The sequence below is a fragment of the Microplitis demolitor genome, chromosome 10 (assembly GCF_026212275.2).
Source record: "Microplitis demolitor isolate Queensland-Clemson2020A chromosome 10, iyMicDemo2.1a, whole genome shotgun sequence".
In the NCBI taxonomy this organism is placed as follows: domain Eukaryota; kingdom Metazoa; phylum Arthropoda; class Insecta; order Hymenoptera; family Braconidae; genus Microplitis; species Microplitis demolitor.
The window spans coordinates 153,675-180,838 of record NC_068554.1 but is presented as its reverse complement, the minus strand read 5'-3'; the positions used below and the strand labels follow the sequence as shown (position 1 = coordinate 180,838).

Genomic DNA, 27,164 nt, shown 5'->3' with positions numbered 1-27,164 from the left:
CTTTTTGGTCCTGCCAGTCCTACCTCATACTCAGCGGTACTACTTGAACGAACACCTTGTCTCTATATATTTATTTCCGGTAAAAAAAACTCAAAGAGAAACTCTTCATATTTTAGTACTTGGGCTCTTTTTCCGCACGCACTAGAGCAATTACTTAACTATTGACACTCATACTGCACTTTTTTTTTATAATTTTCTGCATTAAAATTTTTTTATATTTAATTAAAAAAAAAAAAAAAAAAAAAAAAAAAAAAAAAAAAAAAAAAAAAAAAAAAAAAAATTCCGCCGTTTAATTATTTTTTAAAAACAAATAAAAATCCAGCAATACAAACTTTACCAGCTAGGGATATAAATTTTCTTGGTAATCACAAACATATGACATTGAATTGAATTTCCAGCCACAGGCGAAATCAAAATTTAGTTTTCTGGATCAATCACATTTTCTCTCTCTATACATTACATATATGTATATGTATATTAATACCCAGCACACACAGAGTATACAGTAGTCAAACAGTATAGTCGTACAGTAGTTGAACAGTTCCCAGGGCTAAAAATACACAGTCATTTTTCCATCGACTCTTGATCATTTTTGTTTGGCGTACCTCCCAATCCTCCCCGTGTACTCATATCCTTTTTTTTAAATTTTCTGTCATTCAACTGCGGTACTGGTTTGTCACAAACATTTTCATCTCAATATCATTTTATTTATCTCTTGCAAACGGTAAAACATAAATGTCTACACTTAAAAGCAAACCAAATCAAAGTAAAAAAAAAAAAAAAAAAATGTAATAAGTATTTGATTAAATTTTATGTTTGCTAAAATTTTTATCATTCCCTGAAACAAAATGGTTACTGTCCGAGTATAAATATTACTCGTAAACGTAATAAAAAATTTGTTACGTCCTACAAATATGTAATATATAATGTAAAAATAATATAAGATATTCAGCTCATGTTTGATATTTGCTTGGAATCCCGTAGTCCACGACACAGGGGACCGCCCGTTGTGTCTTGATATGTAGACGTATCACACAAGTCACACAAGGTATAAAGCCGTCCGGCACGCTTTGGCTTTAAGCAAAACTCCCGGCGTGTGTTGGACATAAACAACAGGATGTCGATACATACAACCCAACAGTAACAATACCTCTAATAATAATAATAATATCGAGAAAATCTAGTGTGAAATATTAATAAACGGAATGACATGACGGTTTTAAATACTTTTATATTTTTACTTTACACATAAACGATAAAATTAAATAATAATTTAATATAACGAGAAAAAAATAAAAAAACGATAATTTGTTGGCTCCCTGACGAGAGACCACAGGCAGCTAAAATATTAAATACTCAGACTTGTCTAGTGTAAGTTTACAAACTGGATAACCAATCGAGATATTTAATATTATATTGTATAAGAAGAAGAAGGTACTTGATAAATCTTTCTTTGGATGAGAGTATAATCTCTCAGCAAGTCTGTAAATTACAAGGCGACAGTTCCTGCTGTGATTATTCTCCATTCTACAAATTTCTCAGCCATAGAATTTTGTGCTTTTAATAAATTAATATTTATTTAAAGGCTGAATTCTTATCAAGGCAGTTATGAAATAAATAATAATGTAAACATTTAAACTAATTTCTTCACAGTGATTAATTTTTAAAAAGTCAACAATGGAGATCGTAATGCAAAATATCGAAGAAATTTGTTAACCTTTAAACCTTTGTTGTGGCGGATGATGAGAATTAAAGAGCATTTTGAGGATAACAAAGCGAGTCAAAAGTGTCGCACACAAAAAATATCAAGGTGAGAAAAGTCTAAGCCGGATTCCAGCATCACGAGTCCATCGAAATTCAAAAACAAGCTGTACTGGTGCGGTATAAAATGAGTGGACTGATAAAAGGAAAATGATATTCATGTGGATAAAGTTAATGGGATTTTATCAGCATCTAGGAAACAAGTGAGGAAACAGGAAACAGAGATACAAAACGTGTGATATAAAATGGCCCTTTGATCGTCTTTATTTACTTTGCTAGAGTTAAATGTCGCAATTAATATAAAAGTAGTTGGTGTCTTGCAGCTTTCTCGACTTTTATGGTTAAAGCGCAACTAAAAACATACCAAAACTTTTTAGATTTTTCTCATATTTGCTTCTATACACATACTTTTTTAATTTTAAATAAAGATTTGTGTATCATTGCCGAGTAAACAACAGTCTTGTTTACAAGCTTACTGAATTTGCGATGCACATTTTTTTTTAATACTTCCCGTTTTGAAAATTGAAAACATGTATTTTTATGAAAAGTTGCGCTAACGATAGCTAAAGATTAAAAATCGCAAGTGATGTAGAAAATGCCGATAATATATAAATATATAAAATATGGATGATGGTGATAGCTCGTGGTTGTCAATGTTGCAAAATGAGTCGTTTGTCAATGAAAAGGGGAAAAAGCTATAAAGGTCCATAAAGGGCCATAAAGGACAGTTGTCGCAAACATATCAGTTTCAGTTAAACGAAATCGCAAAGTGCCAGTAAACGATCCATCCAACATGGTTAGGTGGCGGTGTAACATGTTATGGTGGGTGGATTGCCTTGAGTTTATTTGGCCACACGTTTACACGCGGTCCCTTTGAATGGGTGGTACACTCTGGTAAACGTGACGCAGACAATTGAACGATCTGCATTGCATTGGGCTCGGGAAAGCCGACTTGGTCATTCCACGTCATATTACGTATAGATAGGAAGCCATAGCCCGTACTCTACATTCATATATCTACACATACATGGACACATAGACATATAGATAGCACCATGGATTATATAACTACAGCGGCTACAGAGGCTACAGAGGCTACAGCGGCTACAGCGGCTACAGTGTATTCAGCAGAGGGATGTCCTGAACATATGCCGCGCGAGTCACGTCATCAGAACACATATCCACCGACATATCCGACCATACTTGGATTCCCTGTCCCCTTTCTCATCGACCGGTCCCTTTTCCTCTACTCACTCTATTCTATACAAATATACGATGGCATTCTGCGGCGTATACTCCATTTGTATTATACCGCCAGAAACGAATATTCTCTTTAGCTCCACATCTAGTACGAAATATATGGGATATGAGCCAGCCTGGATGGTCACACCGGTGGCCAACAGCTCTATCTATACCTCCTATTATTCTATTTTCTTCACTCACTCTCTCTTACTTTCCTCTACTCAACAACTCAAGTGTCTCGCTTTCTCACCAACTGAAATATTGCTCACTGATACTATTCATCTATTAACCTTTTCTTCCCGGTACCAGTTATTTATCCTTTTAAATTATTTAGCTTGTCTTGACCGCCGAGTTATGATTTCATTTTTTATCAGTCACTCCACATTTTGGATTATTTATTTTATTAAATAAAACTCTGATAGTTTGAGCGTTAAAATAAATTTAATTTATCAGATGGTTGGTAAATAAATTTTTTATTGTTAATGGATATAATAAAATGATTAAATAAGATCAACAGTACGTGAGTTTATTTTATAAATCTATCACGTATTATATTTTTATCGAGTTTTATTTACGAAAAAAAAAAATAAAAAAAAAAAAAAACAAACATTTCAACATTTATTATTTACTCAATAATAAAATTTTTTATTCGCTCGAATCGGGAATTATAAAATTTTAATTTACTTTAAATAAATTTAAGTACCAACAATAAATAAACAAAATATAAAATTTAAAAATATACTAGATGTTATTAAATGTCTAGCAAAGTAAATATTTTAATCAGAGGCCCATTTACTCCCACAATATACTTGCTCTTAAATCATCCTCGGTATAAATGACGACAAGAAAAGGTGTCGCCACACATTAATTATGGTTCTATTGTCCGCTCGACAAAAGTGCGTAGAGAACAATAACGTATTTTTATAACCCTCCGGAAGCTTGTGCATTTAGTCCCTCATCTTTCTCTTTATCATCCTCACTGTCAAAGAAAATAACACAAACGACCCTACCCCACACATTTATACCTTTTTCTCACAACAAATCCTCCTGACTCACTAATGTAACAAAGTAACCAACCAAACATTTTAAAAAAAAATATTAATTTTTAAATTATCTTAGTCAAGTGTTAACTATTTCCTCGATACGATATATAATCCCCGAGCTATGGCTCTAGTATCTGTTTGTTTTGTATAAAGATAATATCGAATGCAGATACCAAAGTTATGACTAATAGACGGGGTTTTTAAATTCAAATATTCATTTTAAATGCATTTTTGTTTGTCTGTTTAAAGTTTAAAGCAAATAATTTTAAAATAAAAAGGGAGACAAAGAGAGAGAGAGAGAGAGAGAGAGAGAGAGCAAGAGTTTGTTGTTGAAGTTGTCAGTCTGTAAAGACGACAAATATGTTGATCATGTAAATGTATACGTGTGTGTACGTGTCTATCTAAGTGTATGTAGATGAGTAAGTATGATGCCAAGAAAGTACAGTATATGTATGTATGTATATACATATATATATATTATCCGGTATGGGTTTCCTGTAAGAAGGAATGCCAATAGAGCACGGCGTCGTTGGTATCACTGAAAATAATCAAGATTGGAAGGATCGGAACCTCGAGGCAAATTCCTATTCTCATTCCTACCGATCCTGCTTCACTCATACTCATACTCATACTTATAATAATGATAATGATAATGATAATAATAATAATAATAATATATATGGGTATAAAAGTATAAGTATGAGTATAAAGTTTAGTTTAGTTGAGTTGAATTGAGGCGGTCGTGTGTTGCCAAACGGTTTATTTGCGGTATAGATTTTATTCGGAGTAAAAAGTATTAAGAAGAAAAAGAAAAAAAAGATTGACTTTATTATTGGACACCTAGGTATCTGTCTGAGAATCAGTGATTCAGTTAATGAATTTATGGATCCTATTTGCATTGATTATTGTTATTATCCGGTTGAAAGCATTGAATAAGATGAAGCGTTGGAGATGCCCGAAGGAAAGAATAAACTGACTATTAGTATATTAGAGTCGTTAATTGAATTAGTAGAAAATAAGTGGAGAAGAGTGAGATGAGACATTGACGAGCGGAGCCAGCGTCTGGCGAGCCACTCGTTTGTCGCTGGTACTCTTACTTGATCTCTTACTCCATCACTCCCACTTGGTATACTTGCTACTGGTTTCTGTCTGTCTTTATATCTAGCTTGGGTCTACTTGACTCGAAACTCGAAACTCGAAACTCGAAACTCTACACTATTTCTCAGCTTGTTCCCTCGAGAGTTTGTTGGAGAAATTCGATTGGCTCGAGTCGAGCGTGCGAACCTCGTTCCGGCGAATTAAAAGTCCGAGACTTGAGTTAAGATGAGTACTGTAAGAGCAAAAAATAAATAACAAAATTTTATTTCGTCATGGTTTTTATCTTTTTTCGACTGCTGGGTGTCTGGTGCATCCTAATTTTTTATGAAAAGAACTTTTTTTTTTTTTCCTTAAATTTTCTATTTCATTCCTTGGAATCTTGCAAGTTCGACTTACCCCATCTTGTTGGTTATAAAAAAAAAAAGCTTAGATATTAATTGCAGCATTTGCGCTCGAGTGAATTGAAAAGACAGCAAGTCTTTTATATTTTTATTTTTAAAAACAGTCATCCAGCAATCGCCTAACTCCCTGTGCCCGTTTAAACAACCGACGTTTGCTCAATGTTTCAAACAAACCGTGCGGGTGAGGCTTTATTTGCAGTGAGCCGACGTGTACCGCTGCTCTCACCCCAGTGAGCTTTAAGCGAAAGCGAGAGTTACCCCAGCATGCACCGCTACGCGTACAGAGACTACAGTCTAGAGTCTAGAGTCCGTTTCGTTTCTCAGTCAAGTCCCTTTATGCTGCGGGGGTGCACACACAGAGCCGCCCCTTTATCGCCCCTTCAAACTCTATACATACTCACTCATACACACGACTATAGACAGAGATTACCAACTGAAACGCGAATAACCGAGCGATGCCAACTGAAACGCCTTCTAATGCCACTTTTCTCTCTCTCATTTTCCCTCCTTTTCCCTCCTTTCTCCTTCCTTTCATCTCGATAAATTTACTAAATTTACACGGTTTATACCGCGAATAGTTTTCATTTGTAAACTCTTCGGCTGCATCACTGCCCGGAAATTACCAGACATGCTCCAAGAAATTAACGTCTAAGTCATACGATTTTATTACTCTGTTGTTATTACACAAATTATATTTAAGTACTAATCTATTATTTTTTATTATTGCTCTCTAGACAATTTTATTATTCATGGCTTCATTACTCTCCATAATTTTAACAAATAAAAATATATATTTATACTTTTATTTTTAAATCGAAATTATTTAAAGCCACTATATGTTTTTTTTTTTTTTCTTTTTTTTTTTTTCCACTCCATTATTTTAATCACAGATCTAAATAAAAGAATCAGCATGAATACAAACAACTTGAATTTATTGACAGCCCGATTTTTTTATTTATTTATTTTTACCAATAAAATATTCAATTGTCTTGAAACAAGAGTTGTCTAGCTGTCTAGTTGTCTAGTTGTCTAATCATCTTGTTGTCTTGTCTCCGAGTCAAGATAATAGTAATTACTTTAAGTGTATTATAAATACAAATCTTTGATTACAAGTGAAATTACTAGTAGAGATGTTGTTAATCTCAAGATTGAGGTTATTTCTATAAAAATAAAACTCTTTTTATGCAGCAACAGCCGCAAAGAGATTTAGGATAAGACCAAGATTCCGATACGCAAGTAAAGGCGTATACTTTACTACTCTTACTCTAGTTTCTTTTATCTCGAGACGTGGAACGTCGACGTCCTCATTCTCATCCACGTCCTCGTTCTCCTGTTTTTTCTTTTTCTCTTTTTCCTCCGTTTCCTCCAGCTTCTTTTCTTTCTCCACCTTCTTCAGCGTTTCTCTTGCGTCGAGTGAGTGCCGGGAAGGTTTTCTGTTTAGCGACATCAAAGAAACTTGAGAGACGGCCCGCTAAATTTTATCCCGTGGCCCCGGGAGTCCTAGCATGCCGTGCCAAGGGTTATAAACTTCTGGGCCAACAAAGAATCGTCCAATTTTATTCTTTTCTTTGCCTTTACCCCCTCTCTCTTTTTTTATTTTATATATTTTATATACATTTATAAAATATTAAATTCAACTCTTTATACCGGGAAGTAGCTCACATATCACTAAATAAATATTTTATGAACAAGTTTAATTTTATTTAGCTATTAGTATTACTATTTTATTTATATATTTTATATGAAATTTCTTATGAATAAAGAATAGGTTGTTTGATTTATTAGCTATCCTACCGATATTCGGATAGTTGGATAAACGTATGCAGAATTCGTTTATTATTTCAGAGAGTCTTTAATTACTTATTCAGCTTTCAAAGTCGATTACTATCTTAAGCTTGATAATTTATCGTCCATTTAATTTAATATAATTTATAGACAACTTTAAATAAAGTGATTAAATATTATTTTTATAAATTTATAAAGCTAAAATCAGTTGAAATTTTGTTTTAAATAAAATATTCATTAATTGGTGACTCACAAGGCCCATTTTGCCTCCATTTTTCTGATATCATATTTTTAATTACATATATTATTTTTTATAATTAAAAATTAAGAGTACACTCGTAAATAAAATTTTATTAAAAAAAAAAAAAATAAATAAATAAAAAGTTGTCGCCCTTCTGGAGCTTTTGTCTCTCGACCTTTCTCAACCAGAGCATCTTGACCTCGAGCATGCGCCTTTATCCTCGTTCTTTACAACTAAAATAATAAATAATAAGGCTCATAAACACATATAAATAAATAAATTAATTAATTAATTAATTAATTAATTAATAACAATTAACTTGTATTAAAATATTTATTAGTTAAATAAAAATAGTGTCGTGAAGATAAATTTTAGTGATTTAAAATCCAGTCAAGTTGGGCCCAGTTGAGGGCTTGTAAAAAAAAAAATAAAACAAAAAAAAAAGTGACAGAGTAGAGTACAGTGAGGACAGTCATGATGTGTGTAAAATGCATTTGGAGTTTAGAGAGTGTAGAGAGTGTAGAAGTGGAGTGAATTCGAAGGAGCAAAGGGAGGAAAGGGAAGGTGGGTGTTTAGGGATGAGGACTACGCGCACGCGTGCTCCTTGCCGGGTAGTGGGGAGCTTCCAGTGTCACTTTGTGCCGGGCGTTGCGACGCTCTAGCTTCCAGTTCTAAGTCCGTAGTCATCGTGAGTGCACGTCACGCCACTCAACCTATGACTGACACTTTTAAATAAAAAGTGTTTACTATTTTAAATAAACCAAACTCGTAATATTAAATGTATTTAATACAACGAACCGCACAAGGAATTTACCAAGAGGTTTTTTTAAATTTTTCACGCTAGTCGTTTAATTTTTTTTAAGTTTTAAATCGACGGTTACCTGTGAGTCCCAAGTGTATTTTATTTCCGGGATAAACTCAAGTGTTAATTATATATTTTTATTGAGAAATGTTGTCCGGTCTAAGTGGACGTTGGTTGTAACTACTTGCGCACATTTCCATCGCGTCGCCTCACTCGTGACCCAATTAGATTTACCCCGGTCCTCTACCATATCTTCTGGCATACTCTATATTATATATAATAACGTATTGTTATTGTTATTGTTATTGTTATAATTATTAATATCTGTAGCATTAGAAACTGGAGGTGTAATTGACAGTGACACTATCCTTGGTTTAACCACGGAACCTGATAACTACAATAAACATAAATCAGGATTTTTGAAATAGTGATAAATTGATGGTTGGGCCAGACGACAATATTTTTCTCTAAAGACAATTTTAAAAAGATTTAAAACTCAAGTGTCGAGTTATCACTCGACTAAAACTCGATTCAAAGCAAACCATACTTAACGATTCAAAAGTTTGTTGCTGGCGTTGACAGATCGATAAGAACTTTTGAATTCTCTCAACAGTTTTGTTCTCTCATCGGAGCAACTTAAACTTAAACTTCCAAGACGTTCGTGAAAATAATAAAAACAACAAGTTATCGGTTATTTTTCGTTTGTGAATTTTATAAAAAGTGATCGTGATATAAATAATAATAATAATTATTATTTCGTGTTCGTGTAAGTGATTATAAATAATAAATAAAAAAGTGGGCTGAGTTAATGAGTTGTGAGGGTACGAGGCAAAAATAAATAACATATTTTCGTTTTCGCGTAAGGGGCGAAAGAATAAGACCCTTAAATCTGAGGATATTGTGCTGTCGTCTGTCCAGGGCCTACTGCCCCTGGGTTTGGACCAGGGCAGGGGCAAGACGACCAGCACGGTGAAGGGGAACGGTGGATTCGGTGACTACTCGGCGGCGGGTGAGTTTGAGGTCTGGGGCGAAGATCATCGTTCGGCGGATGGTGAAGACCACTCGGTGGTTGGACCGCCTACGCGCGGACTTGCTCAGCAGACACAACGAGGATGTAACGACGGGAATGTATCTTCTCTGAGGCCCTTGCTCCACGTCGCACACTGCGAGTTACACTCCCCCCGCGAAGCCGAGCTTCTCAGGCTCGATCAACTCGAGAACATGGACCGCAAAGCCGACAGAGATCCTTACTCTATGATGGATAATTTTCATAGTCCTGTTCCTCCACCCCTACCTCGACGTCATGGACGGTAAGTTTATTTACCTTTTCATCTTCATTTTCATTTTCATTGTTTTTCTATACCACTAGCAGCAGGTCAAAAAAAATTATTTATTAAAGTTAGAAACCCATAGAAAGTCTTTATAAATTTTTTAAAACCAATCGGAAGTCTGTGGTGAATTTAGTTTATCTGAAAAAAATAGTTTTTTTTTTTTATGAAAAATAAAAAATGAAAAACTTTTAATCTCTCTTTGTTATTGATGATTTATGGTGATTAATAAAAAAAAAATAAATAAATAAATAAAATTATAAGCAATTTGTATTCCGTGAATACATTTTCCCCTCGTTAAATATCATCGCGAGTGAGGGTGTAAGCGACACATAATAGTTGACATATATATGATATGAGAGAGCGTTAAATTTGGCGGTTGCACCAGCGGGATCTATCTCTCGGCCGGCCAATGTCGCTTTTATGTTAATAATCCGGGCAAGTTGTGCGCGTTAGCGTTTGAGAATTCGAGGAACGCACACTTTCACCCTCGACATAAACGATCGGTGGGTGAATGGGTGGTTGGGAGAGTGTGTGACAGACCGAGCAAGGGTAATTCTGACGGTGAAGGGTACGAGATATGAATATGCATAAACCTAAAGGGAAGAACGCATCCGTGAATTCTTATCTCGCCGCGCCATTCTCAGGCTATACCATTTAGAATACCTTGGAAACTTTACCGAGGGTTAAAAGGATCCGACTCGTGGATACTATCCTACTACCCCCTATCGTTCTTATTTATTAGTTTCGCCTTTTTTTTTTACTCAAATACCTTTATCCGAAAAATCAAACTATTATTTTTTATCATCAACCAAATAGACCGAAATTTGAAATCCTGTAACTCGAGTTTAGATTATCGTACCGACATGAAAAAGAAAAATTCAATTTCAAGCTTTAAGTGTCTATTTTTTAACATCTCTATGGCCAAATCCCTAAAAAAAAAAATAATTCATGCTTCCCAAATACTTTATGTATATTGTAAAAAGATATATTTTTATCTTTTTTAATTAAACCACTTACAAGTTTATTTTTTAAGTTTTAATTTAAATTTTTTTTAAAATTTCATTAAGTTACATGAACCTCATTTTATAAAATTCCAAAGCAAAAACGTCGACCATTGCTTCAAATTTTTATGACTTTAAAAAAAAAAAAGAAATCTGCAAAGCTCAAAGAAATTTTGTTTTAATCATGATACTACATGCTTTTCAATGCTTTGACTAAAAATTTCTCCGATATTTTTTTTTTTTTATTTAAAAAGCTACAGGTCAGAAACAAAAAGTCGAATATTTAAAATATTTTTGATCCACCTTCTTTGACCCAAAACTTTTTAGAATAATTTTTGACAAAGTATTCACTGAAACTAGATCAAAGTCGAGCATTAAAGCTTTGAAAATAAAAAAATTATTCCATATCGATACGATGCTTTCATCCAAACTACATTTAGTTTAATGTTGGTACTTGTAAACCTCCAAGACACAAAAAAATGAATAGCAAAAAAAATGGTTATTAAAAAGTACCGAATCAAGTTCTCAGAACTAATCCCGAGTTAATACATTTTAAGGTTGACGAGGAAATCATCAGCTTCGAGGAACAACTAATTGACCCCGATTAAACTCAGCTAATTGGATGGGCTCGTAAGCAGTAAATAAACCAAACGAAAATACCTACTTGAAAGTATATTAAAAAAAAAAAAAAAGAGAAAAAAAAATAATACACATGAATATCTAGTGAATCAATCGGGTCTCAGTAGGTCGTAAACTTTTGTGAATCAAGTGGAGCATACGTAACTAATCCTCGAGGCAAAGCGCTGTGTCGAGGGAACCAGTTCAAGGGATGCGAGTTGAGCTAAGCGTTTCCGTTCTTATACACATTCATATAGATATATATATATTACCTAAACATCTTTACGATAGTGTACACTGTACAAGTAAACTTAACCGTGGTCAAAGCTCTTTTGCAATATTCTCACCGATTCCCCACATCTATCGGAAATATTCAACTCCGTTCAGTTCCTCTGCTCCTCTGCTCCTCTGCTCTGACGTCCAAAGACTCTATTGCAATCTGACATATTTGTATATCGTTCACTCTCGACAACAAACTCTATATCCACCAATATATCTATCAATATTACTTACATTCAACCGATCATTTTTTTTATTAAAACTTGTACACAACCACGCACTACTTATTCGTTTACCACAGTAGCTTTTGGCTTGTGAACACAACCTACCAAATAATAAAAAAAAATTTCAAAATGTCTCAATCCAAAAAGTAGTTATTGAAGATTACTTTTAGCAGCTTGCGGACTGTGCAGTAGAGTAAAAGTTTAACAAAACTATGGTTAAATTAATGTATATATATATATATATATATATATACACTCGTGTAAGCATATATTAATCAAGGAGAATCCCTTAGCTGTAGTAATTTAGCATAAAGTGAAGGCATGTCTTAATAAATGAGAACACAGCTAGCAAGTGAAGGCATGTTTTGATGATGATATGAGAGTTGCACGTACATAGAGTACATATGTATGCAGGGTTGGCTGACTAGCTGGCGCCAAGTTAGGATTCGCGATCAACCAGCAACCCTACCGACCATGCATCACCCTGTCTCGCCAAACTATAACCTATCCCAAAATCTCAGCCTCTATTCTACTTCATCTCTCTCTCTCTCTCTCTTGCTATTCCTCACCCTCTCATATCCTCTTTATCTCAACATGGATATATATATATACGTACTTTTACCCACTCTACATATATCTAGGTATACCAAACCAACTCATTCCTCGTTTCCACTTCGTATCCGTTTGTTCCGCTTTGCGCATCCGGTACCACAGTTGTGACTTCTCTTGGATACTGCATATACATTATTATATATATATATATATATATATATATATGTATGTGCATATATACATATAGATATGTTAAAAAATATTTCTCTGTTGTTATTTTGTTTCACTTTCTGCGGTATGTATTTTTATTTTTATAATTTCTCTTCTTTTATTATTGATATTTTTATTGTCTGTTATTTAAATAAATTTATTATTTATTATAAATTTATGTTGTACTGATAATTGAAAAATCTAAAACGTTTAATCTAAAAGTCATGAGATTAAAAATAAATATAGAGATATGTATAAATGAAAAAATTTCTATTATAATTTCAATCAACTGGCTGGGAGATTATACCGTCTGGAGGATAGAGAACAAGGAGGATAGAGAGGAGAAAAAGAAAGAGAAGGATAAAAAAAAAATTGTGAAAAAGTTTTGACAGAACGAGAGACGTAAATTTTCAACGAGTTTAATCCGCGATCACATCCTATCCTGTGGACTAGACCAGAGTTTGCTATGGCTATGGCTATTATTATGGCCATGGCTGTGGCTGTGGCCAGTTTAGACTTGTGTGAGAGCTGGTGAGAGCTGGTGAGAACACGGACAATTGATAGGTAGTCACGACGAGGTTGACCTCAAGGGACATCCGTTTTAACACCAGCGCACACCTTTCTTTTATACTTTTATCTCTTTGTCTTTTTCAATCGCTGTCTTTTCTTATATCCCGCCCGATTATTTTTTATACAGAAAAGGAAAATAAAATAAAGTTTTGACATTTTTATATTAACGTGAAATATTGAATCTATTTTTAAGACTTATAACTTGAATTTTAATCTTTTTTTTATTTATTGTATTAATTTGTTACAAACTTTTTTTATTTATTTTCTTAAATAGCTGCTCGGATATTGATTTTAGACAAAAAGTCTACCGGACCATTTTTATAGCCAGAGCTTTAAATACTATTTGTAATAAAAAAAAAAATTAATCTTATTAAAAAAAGCGTTAATGGTATCAAAGCAAAACGGATTATAGACGAAACTCGGACAGTATAAATATAAAACGTGTAAAAATAATGATTTGATTAATATTATAGTGATAGGTTCTCGAATTATCGTTCGATGTAATTATCGGTGATAACGTAGTACCAGGAGCAAAAGCGTTCTCGGGAATCATCAATGAGATAGAATGATGATACAGCAACTGAATATTGCCTGCAATTTCCTACCGAACACATTAACTCCATCGAGCGTGCAGACATGATCACAAGAGTGCCCTATAGAGAAAGACGGGAATAGAAATATATACATAAATACATATATACTTATACAGAGAGAGAAAAAGAGAGTAGTTCTTCAATAGTTCTGTGACATCCCTTCACTAACAACACTAAACTCGAGGAAACCTATCTCCCAATTATTTGCAACGTATATACCATTCTATCATTATAATAATAATAATAATAATAATAATAATAATAGCAGTACTCTTGCTCTCTTTTATATCTCCGTACAGTGTAGTTGGCATAAAAAAAATATCAACATCCTCTCACAAGCTCTATGACAAAAAAGAACATTAAACTGAGTATCCTTCCCCTATTTTTATTTATTTTTTTTTTTTTTTCATCTTTCCCTTTATTTTCTATTCTTCAGGACATCAGAGTGAATGGCCGAGGGGCTGTAGTATTTCGAGAATAATATAAAGAAAATGCCCAAGACACAACCCGAATAGAGAAAAAAAAATTTACTCTAAAGGCTAAAGCTTAAGTGCGATATCTAATCTTCTGTCACTAAAAAAATAAACGAATTAATATAAAATTAGTCAAAATGTTGATTAAAGAGGATGACAAATAAATGAAATATACAGGGTTCAAATTGGACCTTAGGTGTCAAAGAATAGAATGCAAGTTGCCACAGTCAGCTTTTTTTTTTCTTGTTCTTGTCCCCAGTACTTTCTTTTTTCTTTCTCGTTTTTTCTTGGTATCCGAGCATCCCTTGGCCAAGTCGAGCTGAAAGAATCTCAATAAATCTCGCCTAAGGCTAAATTACTCGTCGTGTCTCGGTGCCCGTCGACTGCGCGTACGTGGGTTGGTTTGGTCGTTAAATCGCTTATTTGTTTATATTACCAGATTAACTATACTTTCCTCTTTTTTTTTTTTTTTTTTTTTTTTTTCCTTCTTTTCTTTCCTTTATTATTATTATTTTTATTTCTATTCCTCGGTAGTATAGTCTGTATTTATTTATTTTCTTTATTTTAATTACTACGAAGAACATTAAACAGTATTAACAGAGAGTAAGATAAAATAAACAAGAGTATAAAGTGAAACAAAGAAAACATAGAAAATGAGTGAAGGCTTGTGCGTGATAAAGCTTTGGACCGCCCGGGTCGTTGGAGATTCGACGTCGACATTGTTGTTCGGGTTGTTCAAGTTGTTCTGTCTCTGAGAGGCATTTAACGCAATGTCTGCAACGGACTTTGTAATTTAGAGCCAATCTTCTTTATTATCCGTAATACGATTCACTGAAAGCCAGCCATCCTTTCCATCGCTCTTTTGCTTTTACTCCTACTAACACTTTTTTTAAAAACATTTAGACGCATCCAATTCTCAACAACTCACAATAAGTCACAAAGAAGCTTCTCTGATTAAAAACTTATCAATAATTAGCTTTGTGCGTTCATTTCATGCTCTTCAGGACTCTAAAGAGCATGGCCTGAAAGAATATAATAATAAGTAAAATCCTCGTCAAAGTACAATTTATTTTAATGTATTTTGTTGAGTTATTAATAGTTCTTACAAAATAGATTTCGTTGACGTGGTCATTGGACTTTTATGGTAAAAGACATACCGGAAGTTGATGTATAGCATTGACAATAGCCACCTGTGTATTATAAACTCGTGTGTTGTCAAGTCGTCTGTAAGGCTAAAAGGCTGTAAGGCTGATGAATTAATAAGCTAAATTGTTGGGGATATAAGTATAAGGTAAAAGGCGATGGTATTATGGAGCATGCATGGATGTGTCGTCATGTAGAATATCGGTGGGGTTTCTATACCTTGTGACTAGTCAACCGTTAAGGCATGACATCGGGCACTTTAGGGATTATAAATACCGACGAATGTTGTTGTACTGGTTGTTCATGTGAGGAAGTACTTGAAGAATCAGAAGAGACCGCGGGGGACTGGGGTAACTCTAACTAGTACTTACGGATATACATCTAAAACGAGTAGACATAGATGACGGGTATTAAATATTAAATATTAAATATTAAATATTAAATGTCGTGTTATAACCATAAATATTATTACTGTTAACGGTGTTATTATTTTTAATTGTCATTTTTATTTTTTAATGAGCTTCAAAAATTATATTTTTAAATAATTGCAAACACATTTCAGATAAATTTATTTTTTGCTGTATATTTCACTAACTCGTAATAATAATAAATGAATATGTCACCGTCGACTGTTCGTTAACGCTAAAACCTACATACACATGGCAGCCAGTGGTGATGAGGGAGAGAAAGAGGAAGCGTTTAAATGAATGAAGAAACAGAAAACTCTAGAGTAAATCAAGAGTCCCGGTTACGATGAAAAAGTGTACATGAGAATGAAGAATAACGGAAAGAAATAAAAAAAAAAAGAAAAGAGAAAAAAAAAATAACAATAACAATAATAATAATAAATGTCTCAGTTAAAAAAAAAATGAGTACGTCAAGCTACAGAATGAAGGTTTTAAAAAATGTTTCGGTTATTCGTGACAAGAGTTTCGCGCGCAAACTGGAGCACGATGAGTGTAACTCTGATCTGTCCCAATTAACCTCTTACTGTTCTCGTCTTCTCGCGTTGCTACTGTGGTTTCGATCGATTATTTTTGTGAGACACCATAATGTTACTGCCACTTGATGCAAATTACTTTTTGCTCTTTCATTCTTATAACCTCACATTTATTCATATTTTCTTTAAAATTAGTCACTCATAAAATCTAAACGTAATTAAAGTAGTTTTTTGTTAGTTGATTTTTGTTTTTCAATAAATAATTCCAATTGCAACGATTTCATTATTAATTTAACTGGAAAGTCGTTTTTAAAATGCCAAATAGACTTACTGCAAATTTTTAAGCGCGCCATTTTTTCCAGAGTGTCCTTAGTAAAAATGGCCGTTAGAAAATTTTATTATTGAGCTTCTGGTTCGTTTGTTTTTGACAAGATTGACTTACAGTTAATAATAGAATTAAAGGTAATGGCCATAAACCGAATTTTTATGGGCTTTGAAATGATCTTTAGCTTACATTGGCAATAAGGTAAATTGTGAATTTTTCTTGGCGGACAATCCTGGCAATTTAACCGTCGCAACGACAACTTACAACAGAGAACAGTAATGGATTTTATATGCGGCTTCCGCTATTTGGTGTACTGCCCAGTACATTTTGAAATGTAATCCTCTGTTTCAGTAGCGCGTGCGTTGTATTTTCTCGTTTGCGGAGGATATTTCTGGCATACCTTTTTTTACTTTCACGTACACACCCGACATCCCTAACATTGCTACAAATACATTAGTATTGCATGTGGACGTGCTGATTTTTTTTTTGCCTTCATTTTTTTATTATGAACGTATGCGACAGCGTGTACAGAGCATAAAGTAATAACCGAGCGGCAACGCCACGTCGTCGGATCAATATCGGGACGGAATGGCGGCAGGGATGAAAGGGGATGCGCTCTCGTCGTGTGTAGGCTGATAGAGAAGGTAAAATACCAGGGGGTTTTCTGTTGTCGTCGTCGTCGTCGTCGTCGTTGTCACTATTACCAAAGTAGTCTAGTACCCAAAGGAAAGGAAGCAAAGGATACAGAACTAAGGCTGAAGGCAAACCAAGAAACTAAATTTGTATCTAAAAACTTTCATACGTCTATTTAAATATTTATATTTATTTCTGTATTTTATTTTATTTTTTTTTTTTTTTTTTTGTTTATTTAGTAATTTGTTCAAAAAAATTTCAACTTATTCATACTCTCGATTTATTTATAATTTATTACGACACATAATTGATTTATTATTTTTTTTCCATTGATGAATATTCATCACCAAACACTATTTTTTATTTATTTAAAAAGTTTCATTTTTATTCGGGTAATTTTATGTTTATCTTTTCGAATTGAACGGAGCTAAAATTTTAAAATGAATTATTGTGATATTGGCAATCAATCGGTGAGTTGAAGCAAATTAAAGGAATAATTTGTCGGATGAGTAATGGGCCGAGTAGAAAACTCGGGGGTAGACATTGACAATATTAAATGAGAAAGGGAACGAGGCACGTCTACGTATTGCGCTTGCTAGGAAAAATAAAACGTCGTTTCATTCGTTGACAAACGACCTGTGCCTCTTCTTTCTCTCTTTCTCTCTTTGTAACTCGCGTGTCGGAGTACTAATTTAATGTAGTAAACTTTTTGTGCACCCGATGACAGGAAGGGGACTCAGTGACACCCGAGTGACGGTTAATTTTTTTGTAATTATTTAATTCTGGTTTTAAACCAGGCGTTAGTTTATTACACTCTTTGAGTATAAGTGGGAGTAGGAGTATTAGTTTACTTTAGTATATTCAACGGTTATAAATAGATAATGTGGTGGATAAACGGGGAACCCGATGGTGAATCTGGATGAAAGGAGCAGCCGGGCGAATGCTCATCATCACGGCATTAATGTCTTTAGACTCTAATAAACCCGGTGATATCGTCAAACAAGTCTACATAAAATAATATTTAAACTTTGAATTATTATTTTGTGTATTAAGACTAATTTAACAAATTTTATTTGATATTAAACTTTACATAAACCGCACTGAGATTTATTTTACATCATCAACTTTTACGGCCTGTAAACCATAACCATTTTTATAAGCAATAAAAATAGTTTTTTTTTTTTTTTTTTTTTTTTTTTTTGTTTTGTTTTATATGAATTAATAATTTAAATTATTTAGGGTGAAAAATAAAAAAATAAATCGAGTTAATAAAAGAGCGTGAAATAATAAATCTTAATCAAAAAGTTAAGCTGTCGAAAAAATATGTGACATTTTATCGCGTCTCGTATCTGAGAACACACCTGGTCTGCTGTAAAAATAAAAGGAAAAAGGAAGAAAAGAAGGAAAGAAGGAAAAAATAAAAAAGCATCCGAATATGAGTAAGAAATATGAAAACCAGTAGCGAGAAGAAAAGCAGTAAAGTAGCCTTTAAAAAAATACATCGATAAGGTTTTTATTTTGATACCGAGGCAAAAGCTCAACACCGAGGGATGAATAAAGTATCCGGGGATTTAGTCTTGTACTCTCTCGGCACGAATTACCTATCGACTTTTTTACCCGCTCACTCATCCCGTGCTCACTCTCCTCGGTTCTCCTCGGTTCTCTAACCCCTTTGGATAGGAGCTGGTTGCAGTACCTGCCCTCTGCACAACTGTGTTACGAAATACATGACGTAAATGCAGGGGCCAACCATCCGGGTGCGCTATCGCACTACTGACACATCATACATACTATCCCTCTTTTCTCCACCATCACCAACCATCACCACTCGGGACGTAACGCTTGGTAACGCTGTTGTACTATTCAGCTATTCAGCCCCCGGATACTCTACTCGTGTACCTTGTAGTGATGAAAGACCTAACTACCTACACTCGACTACTAACCCAAGTATGATCGATTATTCTTTTAACCTCTTTTTTCCCTCATCAATTAACTTTAAACCTATTCATACCACGTTTCTCAATGCTCTTATCATTTTATATTTAACTCTTTAATTGTTTTTATCGACAGTTAAATGACATTTATTTGATTTTTTATTAAAATAAAATTTCACAAATTAATTAACTATAAAAAATTAAAACACAATTTATTTATCGAAAAATATATAATATGAAAAACCATCATTTGGTTAAAATAACTAGCATCAAATGGATTATAAAAGTTAATTTCACGGTGAATACATATGAATTTTACATGGAGATAAAATACATAAACACGCATTTGGATCCCACTAAAAACCGCGTACAGTAGCAGCATTCCCTTTTAAATAAACCTCCATATTCAATAGTTTACGGTACTCGCCCTCGGTTTATATATTTTTGGACAGAAAACACTCCGACACATTATATATCTAAACACATTCTCAATAAACTAATAGCTCTATAGCTAATTAAAAATTTTCAATGGTAAATAATTTATGCAAGATCAAGATCAATCAACTCAAGATAAATTAAAATAACTTTTAATGTTTTTTATTACACGTAAAAACTTTATGGAGTTTTTTAAAAACGAGTATAAAATTGGTTGAGACATTAAGCTAATTTATTTTATATAACACTCGGTAATCTCTACGTAGATAAGACAAATAAAATATATGTAGTGTAGTATATTATTAAAGTAGTAAAGCACAGAGCACAAAGTACAGTAACAGGGTATTCAGTGAGTATATATTCACAGTAAACTTCTGGATGGACGCCAAAACTAATATTACCTTTTCCCATAATAAGAGAATATTAAATAAAAACATAACTAGAAAATTCAATAGGCGGTTTCCTGCTACTCCAAGGCTATTTAATTTTATTTAATTTTATATGTTACCAATATTTTAATTAAATAAGTCTCTTGGCTAATGATATTTTATTATTGTTACAAGAGAATGGGTATATGCAAATATATGAGATATAGTTTATCCGTCCCTTCAGATCCACTTTAACCAATTAAGATTAATTTGTATAATCATTAAGCCTTTGTGTTGCCCACTGGACTTTGGCTAGACTTTTATCAGCCAATCTATCAATTTGTAGACTAATTACTCATTAGAAAGTACAATTACCGTTAAATAAACCGATTTATTCATAAATATTGACAGCTAATTAATTATCATTTATATCAGATAAATTTTATTCAAATATTTTATATTATCATTCATCAATATAATTGCATCATTAGTGTCGGCGTAATTGCGTAAACATTTTTTCTTTTTTTCTACCTTTTTAACTTGGAAGCCTATTGAGTTGAAAACACTCGACTTTACTTATAATAAACCCAGACAGTTAAGTATGTTGAGTTGATAAAAATATAATTTTTTAAATTGAGTCTAGGCGCAGGTCAAAAAAAAAAAATAATATTTGTTTTTAATTTTTTTGAAAACAATAAAGGCTGAAGTTTTAATAAATTTTTATCTGAAAGTAATATTACGATATTAGGATAACGAGGGGTGCAAAGAGGCAAAGAGGGGTGATCTCGTGGATTACTGTCTCTCGAGAATACGGCTAAGCTTTTTGTCGGCGTCTATTAAATTTAGTTTTTCGTCCCTCATCAACATATATGAATTTTGATAGTTTGCTAATTTAACTCATATTTTAAATATATTTTTTTTTTTTTTTTTTTTTTTTATAATAAACAAACTAGTTTGACGTTATTAAAATGGTTATTTTTTTTTGGTAAAAAAACACAATACGATTTTAGTGAAATCTCCGACCCCGACCGCCATTATTTTTAATTGATGACGTCTATTAAATGGAAACAATTTTATCTCAGAATATTATAGAATTAATCAATACTTGAATTAAATTTTAATGAGTTAGAAAAGAATCTAATGAGTCACATGACTGTAAATCCAATAGAAAATAAAACAAACTTAAATTCCTTCTAAAGTAATTACAAGTTTGTCTATTAGACCCTTGAGTGTACGATTCTGTTCCAGTTTCTCTTCTAGTGGTTTAAAAAAAAAAAAATAGAAAAAAAAAAAAACAATTTGAAAATATTCAGACCGACTGTCTGAATGAATAGAATAATAGAATGGATTTATAATTTGTATATCTTTTAGTTAAATCTATTTGATTAATGATTCGTCATAATTTATATTGTCAAAGAGTGAGTTTTATGAAGAGTGACATGTTTCTCGGGCGCGGTCATACGAATGTGTTAGTCATGGTTAAAATAATTTATGATTGAGTCTACATAAAACATTCTACACTCTGACAACCAATGAACGATAATGACATTCAGATGACCAGTTGACATGAACACACACTTTCCTCTTTACCAACGAAACATCATCACCGAGTCTTGACGACGCGTCCATTTGTCTTTCGTCTTGTCTAATTCACAGCCACTTTAAATTCCGTGGACTCACCTCGTCGTACTCTTGAGTCGCATACATTATTTATATTAGGAAAATAATTTATTGCATGAGCGCTTAAATTACCAAAAAAAACTGTTATTTGATAATCATAAAAATACTAAAGGAAATCATTAAGTCCATATTTCGGTAGTGAACGACTGACATATAGAGTTCTCTTTAAATTTTATTAAGTCTTTCTGAAAAGTATAGAGTGTTTGGTTTCATTTCTTTCATATAGCCTCTTCCGAAGGTTTTTTATTCTTTTTTATTTTTTTATCTCACTCAGCAAACTCAACAGGACGCAGGAATCGATCTTCTTTACCAACCATCCTATCTTGTCTTTCATTCTTTTTATCTTTTTTTCTCTATCTCTGTCTTAAGCCCCCGCTCCCCGACGGGCAGATACAAAGGCGGTACCAGGAAATAGTCTTGTGCAGCCTCCTTGAAACGAATTTCACTGGATTTAAATCCAAAGCCAAATATCATATTTCAAATGTGCCAAAGGTTAAATTCCGTTTTATATTAAACCAAAAAAAAAATATATATATATATATATATATATATATATGTATTTAATAAAAAATGTATTTATTAAATAGCTAAAACTTAAATTTTCATGTTTTTTTATCTATTAAATCTTAGTGATAAATTTAGTTATCAAACTGGCCGCTAGGTGACCCCGAACAAGCCTTTTCTAACACGTGATGAGATTCAAGACTTACTCTAAAATTTTTTTCCTTCGTAAAAAATATTATTATATTTGACTTTTATTGGATATAGCGAATTCGTTTTTTTAGTCTCAAGTATTTTAAAAATTGATAAAAAAAATTTTAATTCTGTCTGTCGGTTGTCATTTAATCGTGATTATATATTAAATGTCACAAACAATTACACACGAGTGCGTTATATGAAAGTAAATTAATTGTCTAGGACAAGTATTGCGGTGAAGAAAATAAAAATGAATAAAAGCGTGTTATGGTTTTATTTTATATATATATATGTTTTTTTTTTTTTTTTTTTCGAGTGTCACTGATGTACGTTCTAACTAATCGGCCTTGCATCTCTTTCCTTGACAATAAATATTCTTTTTCAAGCACTCGTGTGGACACCCTTGGTGCTATATATACATCGGAAAAATTAATTGCCAGCACGGCGATGCGGTCATTGCACGTCGTACTCACAACTACATGCTACAACACGTAGAGCTAATGGAAGAACGTTCATTTATGATATGAGATCGGAAGAAGACTCGTTATAGCCATGAAAGAAACCATTCATAGAAACGTCATTCTCTCAGTACTCTATATACAGATATTTATTTTAACTTAAACCTGGCAAGCCCAAATAAAAATTTATAACTTTACAAAGAAAAAGTAAATAAATTTTTTAAAACTTCCATCTGAGGATCTTTACGCGCTTACTCTATCACTCCATCGTGGCTCTGGATTTCCGTCATTTCCGGCACGGAAAATACGATAACTTTAGTCGTGTCTGAAAAGCGCTGAGTGCATGTGAGGTACTAGAATTTTTTTTTTTTTTTTTTTCTATTTTTATTTTCAAGAGGCAAAAAAAATTTTTGCTTCGATAGAGAAATTTTATTTTAACTTAATTTTACTTCTAGAGCTATTTTAATCAAATTCTATTGAATTTTTACTCCGAAAAATTGATAAACAATTTATTTTACAATGGAACATGACTAAGGACGTGATTTCTATAATCACTAATCAAAAGTTAAGAATTTCGGTTAAATTTACCATTTTTCTAACTCCAAACACTCTATAGCTATGATTCAAAATTTTATTTTCTTTTTACGTCAAATTGAACCAGTAGCTTTAAATATTTTCAATTATTCGTCATAAAAACAAAAAAAAATTCAAGATAAATTTATTCCAATAAAATAAAAAAAACGTGATATCGTATAAATAGATGAAGAGAAACATAAAAATCCATTTTTGTATCCATCTAGCTTCACAGTAATATTATTTCGGATTTAGTTATAACCTAAGAAAACAACTAAAAGTATATGAATTTAAATAGTTTAGATTTCCATGTCTATCTATTCAGTTGTATTTCCATATACGAGTGTATTGAGGGATGTAACTGCTTTTAACGTGTATAAATAATGTGTTCCTCGTAAATATATGACGTATGCATAAAGCCTGAATTATTGAATACACTTGAAGGAATAAAAAATTTATCGGCTGAGTACACATTTCGTGTATAGAAAAATCGTATACATTAAATTGTTTGGCCCTCATACTCAAAGGAATATCATTTTTTTTTTTTTTTTTTTTTTTTTTTGGATCCGAAAAAGAAATAAAAACATATGCATACAATACAGATTTATTACTGTTTGATAGAGTATCATGTAGAGTCTGTTGACTATGTAATAATGACAAAGGAACTATTCTATTACCGGTCGACGAATAGATCTATAATCGGGATTGTGTTGATTCGATACAGACCCAACACACATACATTAACGAGGACGGGCGTTCCATTTGTGATTCCAAAACCTCACTAAATTCTAAACTAAACTAACTAAACGTGAAGAATCCGAGACGAATGGCATAACAATGCGTAGTATTATTGTGGATGTAGAATGCGCGTAAACTAACGAGCATGTAGTAGCTTTCGAAAAAGCCTTCTCGTATTCCTGTGTTCCTATATTTCTGTATTTCTGTATTTCTGTATTTCTGTATTTCTGTGTTGCGTAGCTTTGTATCTCGCGTTGCAGTTAACCGATACATGACCCCAAACTCTTGTCTCCAGCATCCAGGGTTACACTGATTTATTACTCTCTGGCCTACAGTTACTGATGGATAACAAACTTTTTCTGTTTTTTATTATAAAAAAAAAAATCATTTATTACGTGTGTAAAAAATTTGATTATATTTTTTAAACAAAATGGAGAGTGAAAAAAATAATAAATTTTAAAAAAATTTTCAGTGGATTATATTTATGTTATGGTTAACTTTTGACTCAGCATTATTTATAAAAGCGTAGTATTCAGAAGAACGTTTAAAATAAATTATCTTATCGTTAAATCTTTATTGAAATTATAATTAGGCAGTTTATGTGCTATTCACGATTATGAACAAGCAATGTATACTAAATTTGAGATTTATATCTAAATGCTTTTTCGTCTATTTGTCATATTCTCACTATATGTATATAAATATATAACCACGCCCATCTACAAACGGCTAAGTAAATAGATGAAGATAATAATGACCACCCGATGAGTCACACAATCTTAACAAAACTCGAAAAATGATCAGTTTTTAAAAAGTAACAAATAAAAAGCAAATGCTTTCGTGACATAAATATGATAAGTGTTTCATAAGGCTGAGATGAAAATAAAAAAAATTTGTTAGTTTTAAGGATGGTAAAAGTTTCTTTGAAATTTAAACATCAACTACTGCATCCGAGCGAGAGTGCTAGCTAATTGCAGAACGCATGTGTAAGATTAAGTGTACAGTCCACTGATATTTTCTCTTCCGAGCGTGAGTGTTAACTCACTACTTTTCAGTCCTTTTACTTCTCAACTCTTATTCGGGCTCACTTCCGTTCTTACTCTATCCTCAGAGATTAAAACAACCCAGACACATTTCCCTGAGCTCAGTTCCATCCGGGAACTCCCTTATTCATTGAGTCTCAAAAATAAACTACTTTTTTTTTTCATTTCCTATAAAACCTCTCTCAGCCTCTTCTTCTCTTGCCTCAACTTGACATTTTTTTCCCTCAGGTCACTCAACTCTTTTTTTTTTTTTTTTTTTTTTTTTTTTTTTTTTTTTCTATCCACTACGCATTATTTATTTAATAAATATTTAAGAATCATATTAAAATGTGTACTTTGCATAAATCTTTTTTCAATTTCCATAATTTATTCTTGGAAAATTAAAAATACTGCTAAGGATGATTCAACAACTTGGTAGGATTCTTTCAGAAATTAAATTCTCTATAAAAAGTTGCTATTTTTTATTGGCAAGTTCGACTTCCTGCTGGAGTACATCTATCTTTACGTATTAAATTGTTTAAAAGAAAAAAAAAATAAGAGTAGGAAAATTTATGGTGAATGAATGGACTCAAGTAGCTCAGAGCAACAAATCAAAAGCTCGCGTTTGAGGTGTGCAAAAAAATAAGTCTAGAGTGTGTTTATTTTCTCGGTAATTTTAATGAGGGTTTAAATGAAGATGAGTGAGAGGTCGTTGGCATTTCCGGTTATTTTATTTACCCTACATTTATACTTAATAAATATACATACATACATATATATGCAACGTAATGTAATATAATGCAATCAAGACTGTCCTGCGGAAATTTAAGGTGGGTCTAGGGTGCAGTAACCAGAAGCTAAACCAGTAATACAACTAACAACTGTTACAATTACATTATAAGATACAGCTTCCGGCATAACTATATAATTTAACTCTATAAACTTTGACCGTAATACATTAGGTAGTGGGGAAAATGGGTCGAAAAAAATTTTTTTAGTTATATTTTTCAGTGAAACTCTTTTCTGAAAAGTACAGATCTCGAACAGACTAAACAATTTTATCAGCAAGTACTGAGGGATTCTCGAGAATCAAGTGCCATGACGAATTTCAGTCAAGTGGATGCGGTATAAAAACACGAGAAACGGCAGGTGGGATCGAAGACCCGATGAGGGGATCTCGCTTGCGAATCTTCATCTTGCTTTTTCACCATTTTTTTTTTTTTTTTTTTTTTTTTACTCTTTATCTTTTTCTCGGTTGTTTTTTTTTTTTTTAGCCACTACTCCACTCCACTTTAGTCTGTTCATTCTCAACGGCACTATCTGCATCGATGCTTCGGACCATCCCTGGTGTGTTTGCAGAGGACTGGACCACCCGTCGGGATGCTTACCGTCGTGAAACGAGCGTGAAAGCTTCTTGTTAGTTGTTAGAAAATACGAGACCAGCGAAATACTTTCTTTTTTTTTCTTTCATTCCATTCTTCTTTACTCTTACCCTCTTGGTTTTATTTTTTTTTATCCCAATATAAACTATCTCTTTATATATCTGACGTTTAATTCCCATCTTCAACTCGACTCACAACTCAGCTCGACTTTAATTGGTCCGAGGTGTCATTATAAACAAAAAAAACGTAAATAATAATCGACTACATCTGTGTGAAATCTGACTAGAGATCGGTTTTAATAAGATTGTTTCAGTATAAATTGTATAGAGTGCTGTGTCTCAAAGAATGTAGTCAGTTAAAGTTGGCTGGTAATGAGAGAGAAAAAGAAAAAGAAAAAGAAAAAAAATAAATAAAGAAAGAGAAATGCACCGCACGGCGCGCTAACTATTAGCAATTATTGCGATTCCGGTGGAAATTGCCGACGTCGCGCAACCCGAATAACAAAGACTTCTCCCTTTTCTCTTCCACTCTGCGCTTTTCAGCCCCAACGGGGTTGGCTCGGGTTCTCCAGCATACCCGATGCCATCCTATGGCTGCCACCAGGCGCCCGTCG

At 32.9% G+C, this 27,164-nt stretch overlaps 1 protein-coding gene across 3 annotated transcripts in view; it reads left to right on the top strand.

The window, feature by feature from the left end:
- LOC103571897 (teneurin-a) overlaps window positions 1–27,164 on the top strand; it is a 251,588-nt gene that overhangs the window by 190,307 nt on the left and 34,117 nt on the right. Inside the window, exon 1 of one of the 3 annotated variants that reach the window (XM_053742570.1) lies at window positions 8,265–9,683. The exons of the other annotated variants lie outside the window; for them this stretch is intronic. Coding sequence (XP_053598545.1) covers window positions 9,595–9,683 — 89 coding nt within the window. The 5' untranslated portion in view covers window positions 8,265–9,594. Of the gene's footprint in view, window positions 1–8,264; window positions 9,684–27,164 lie in introns of those variants that run through there. 3 annotated transcript variants of the gene reach the window in all.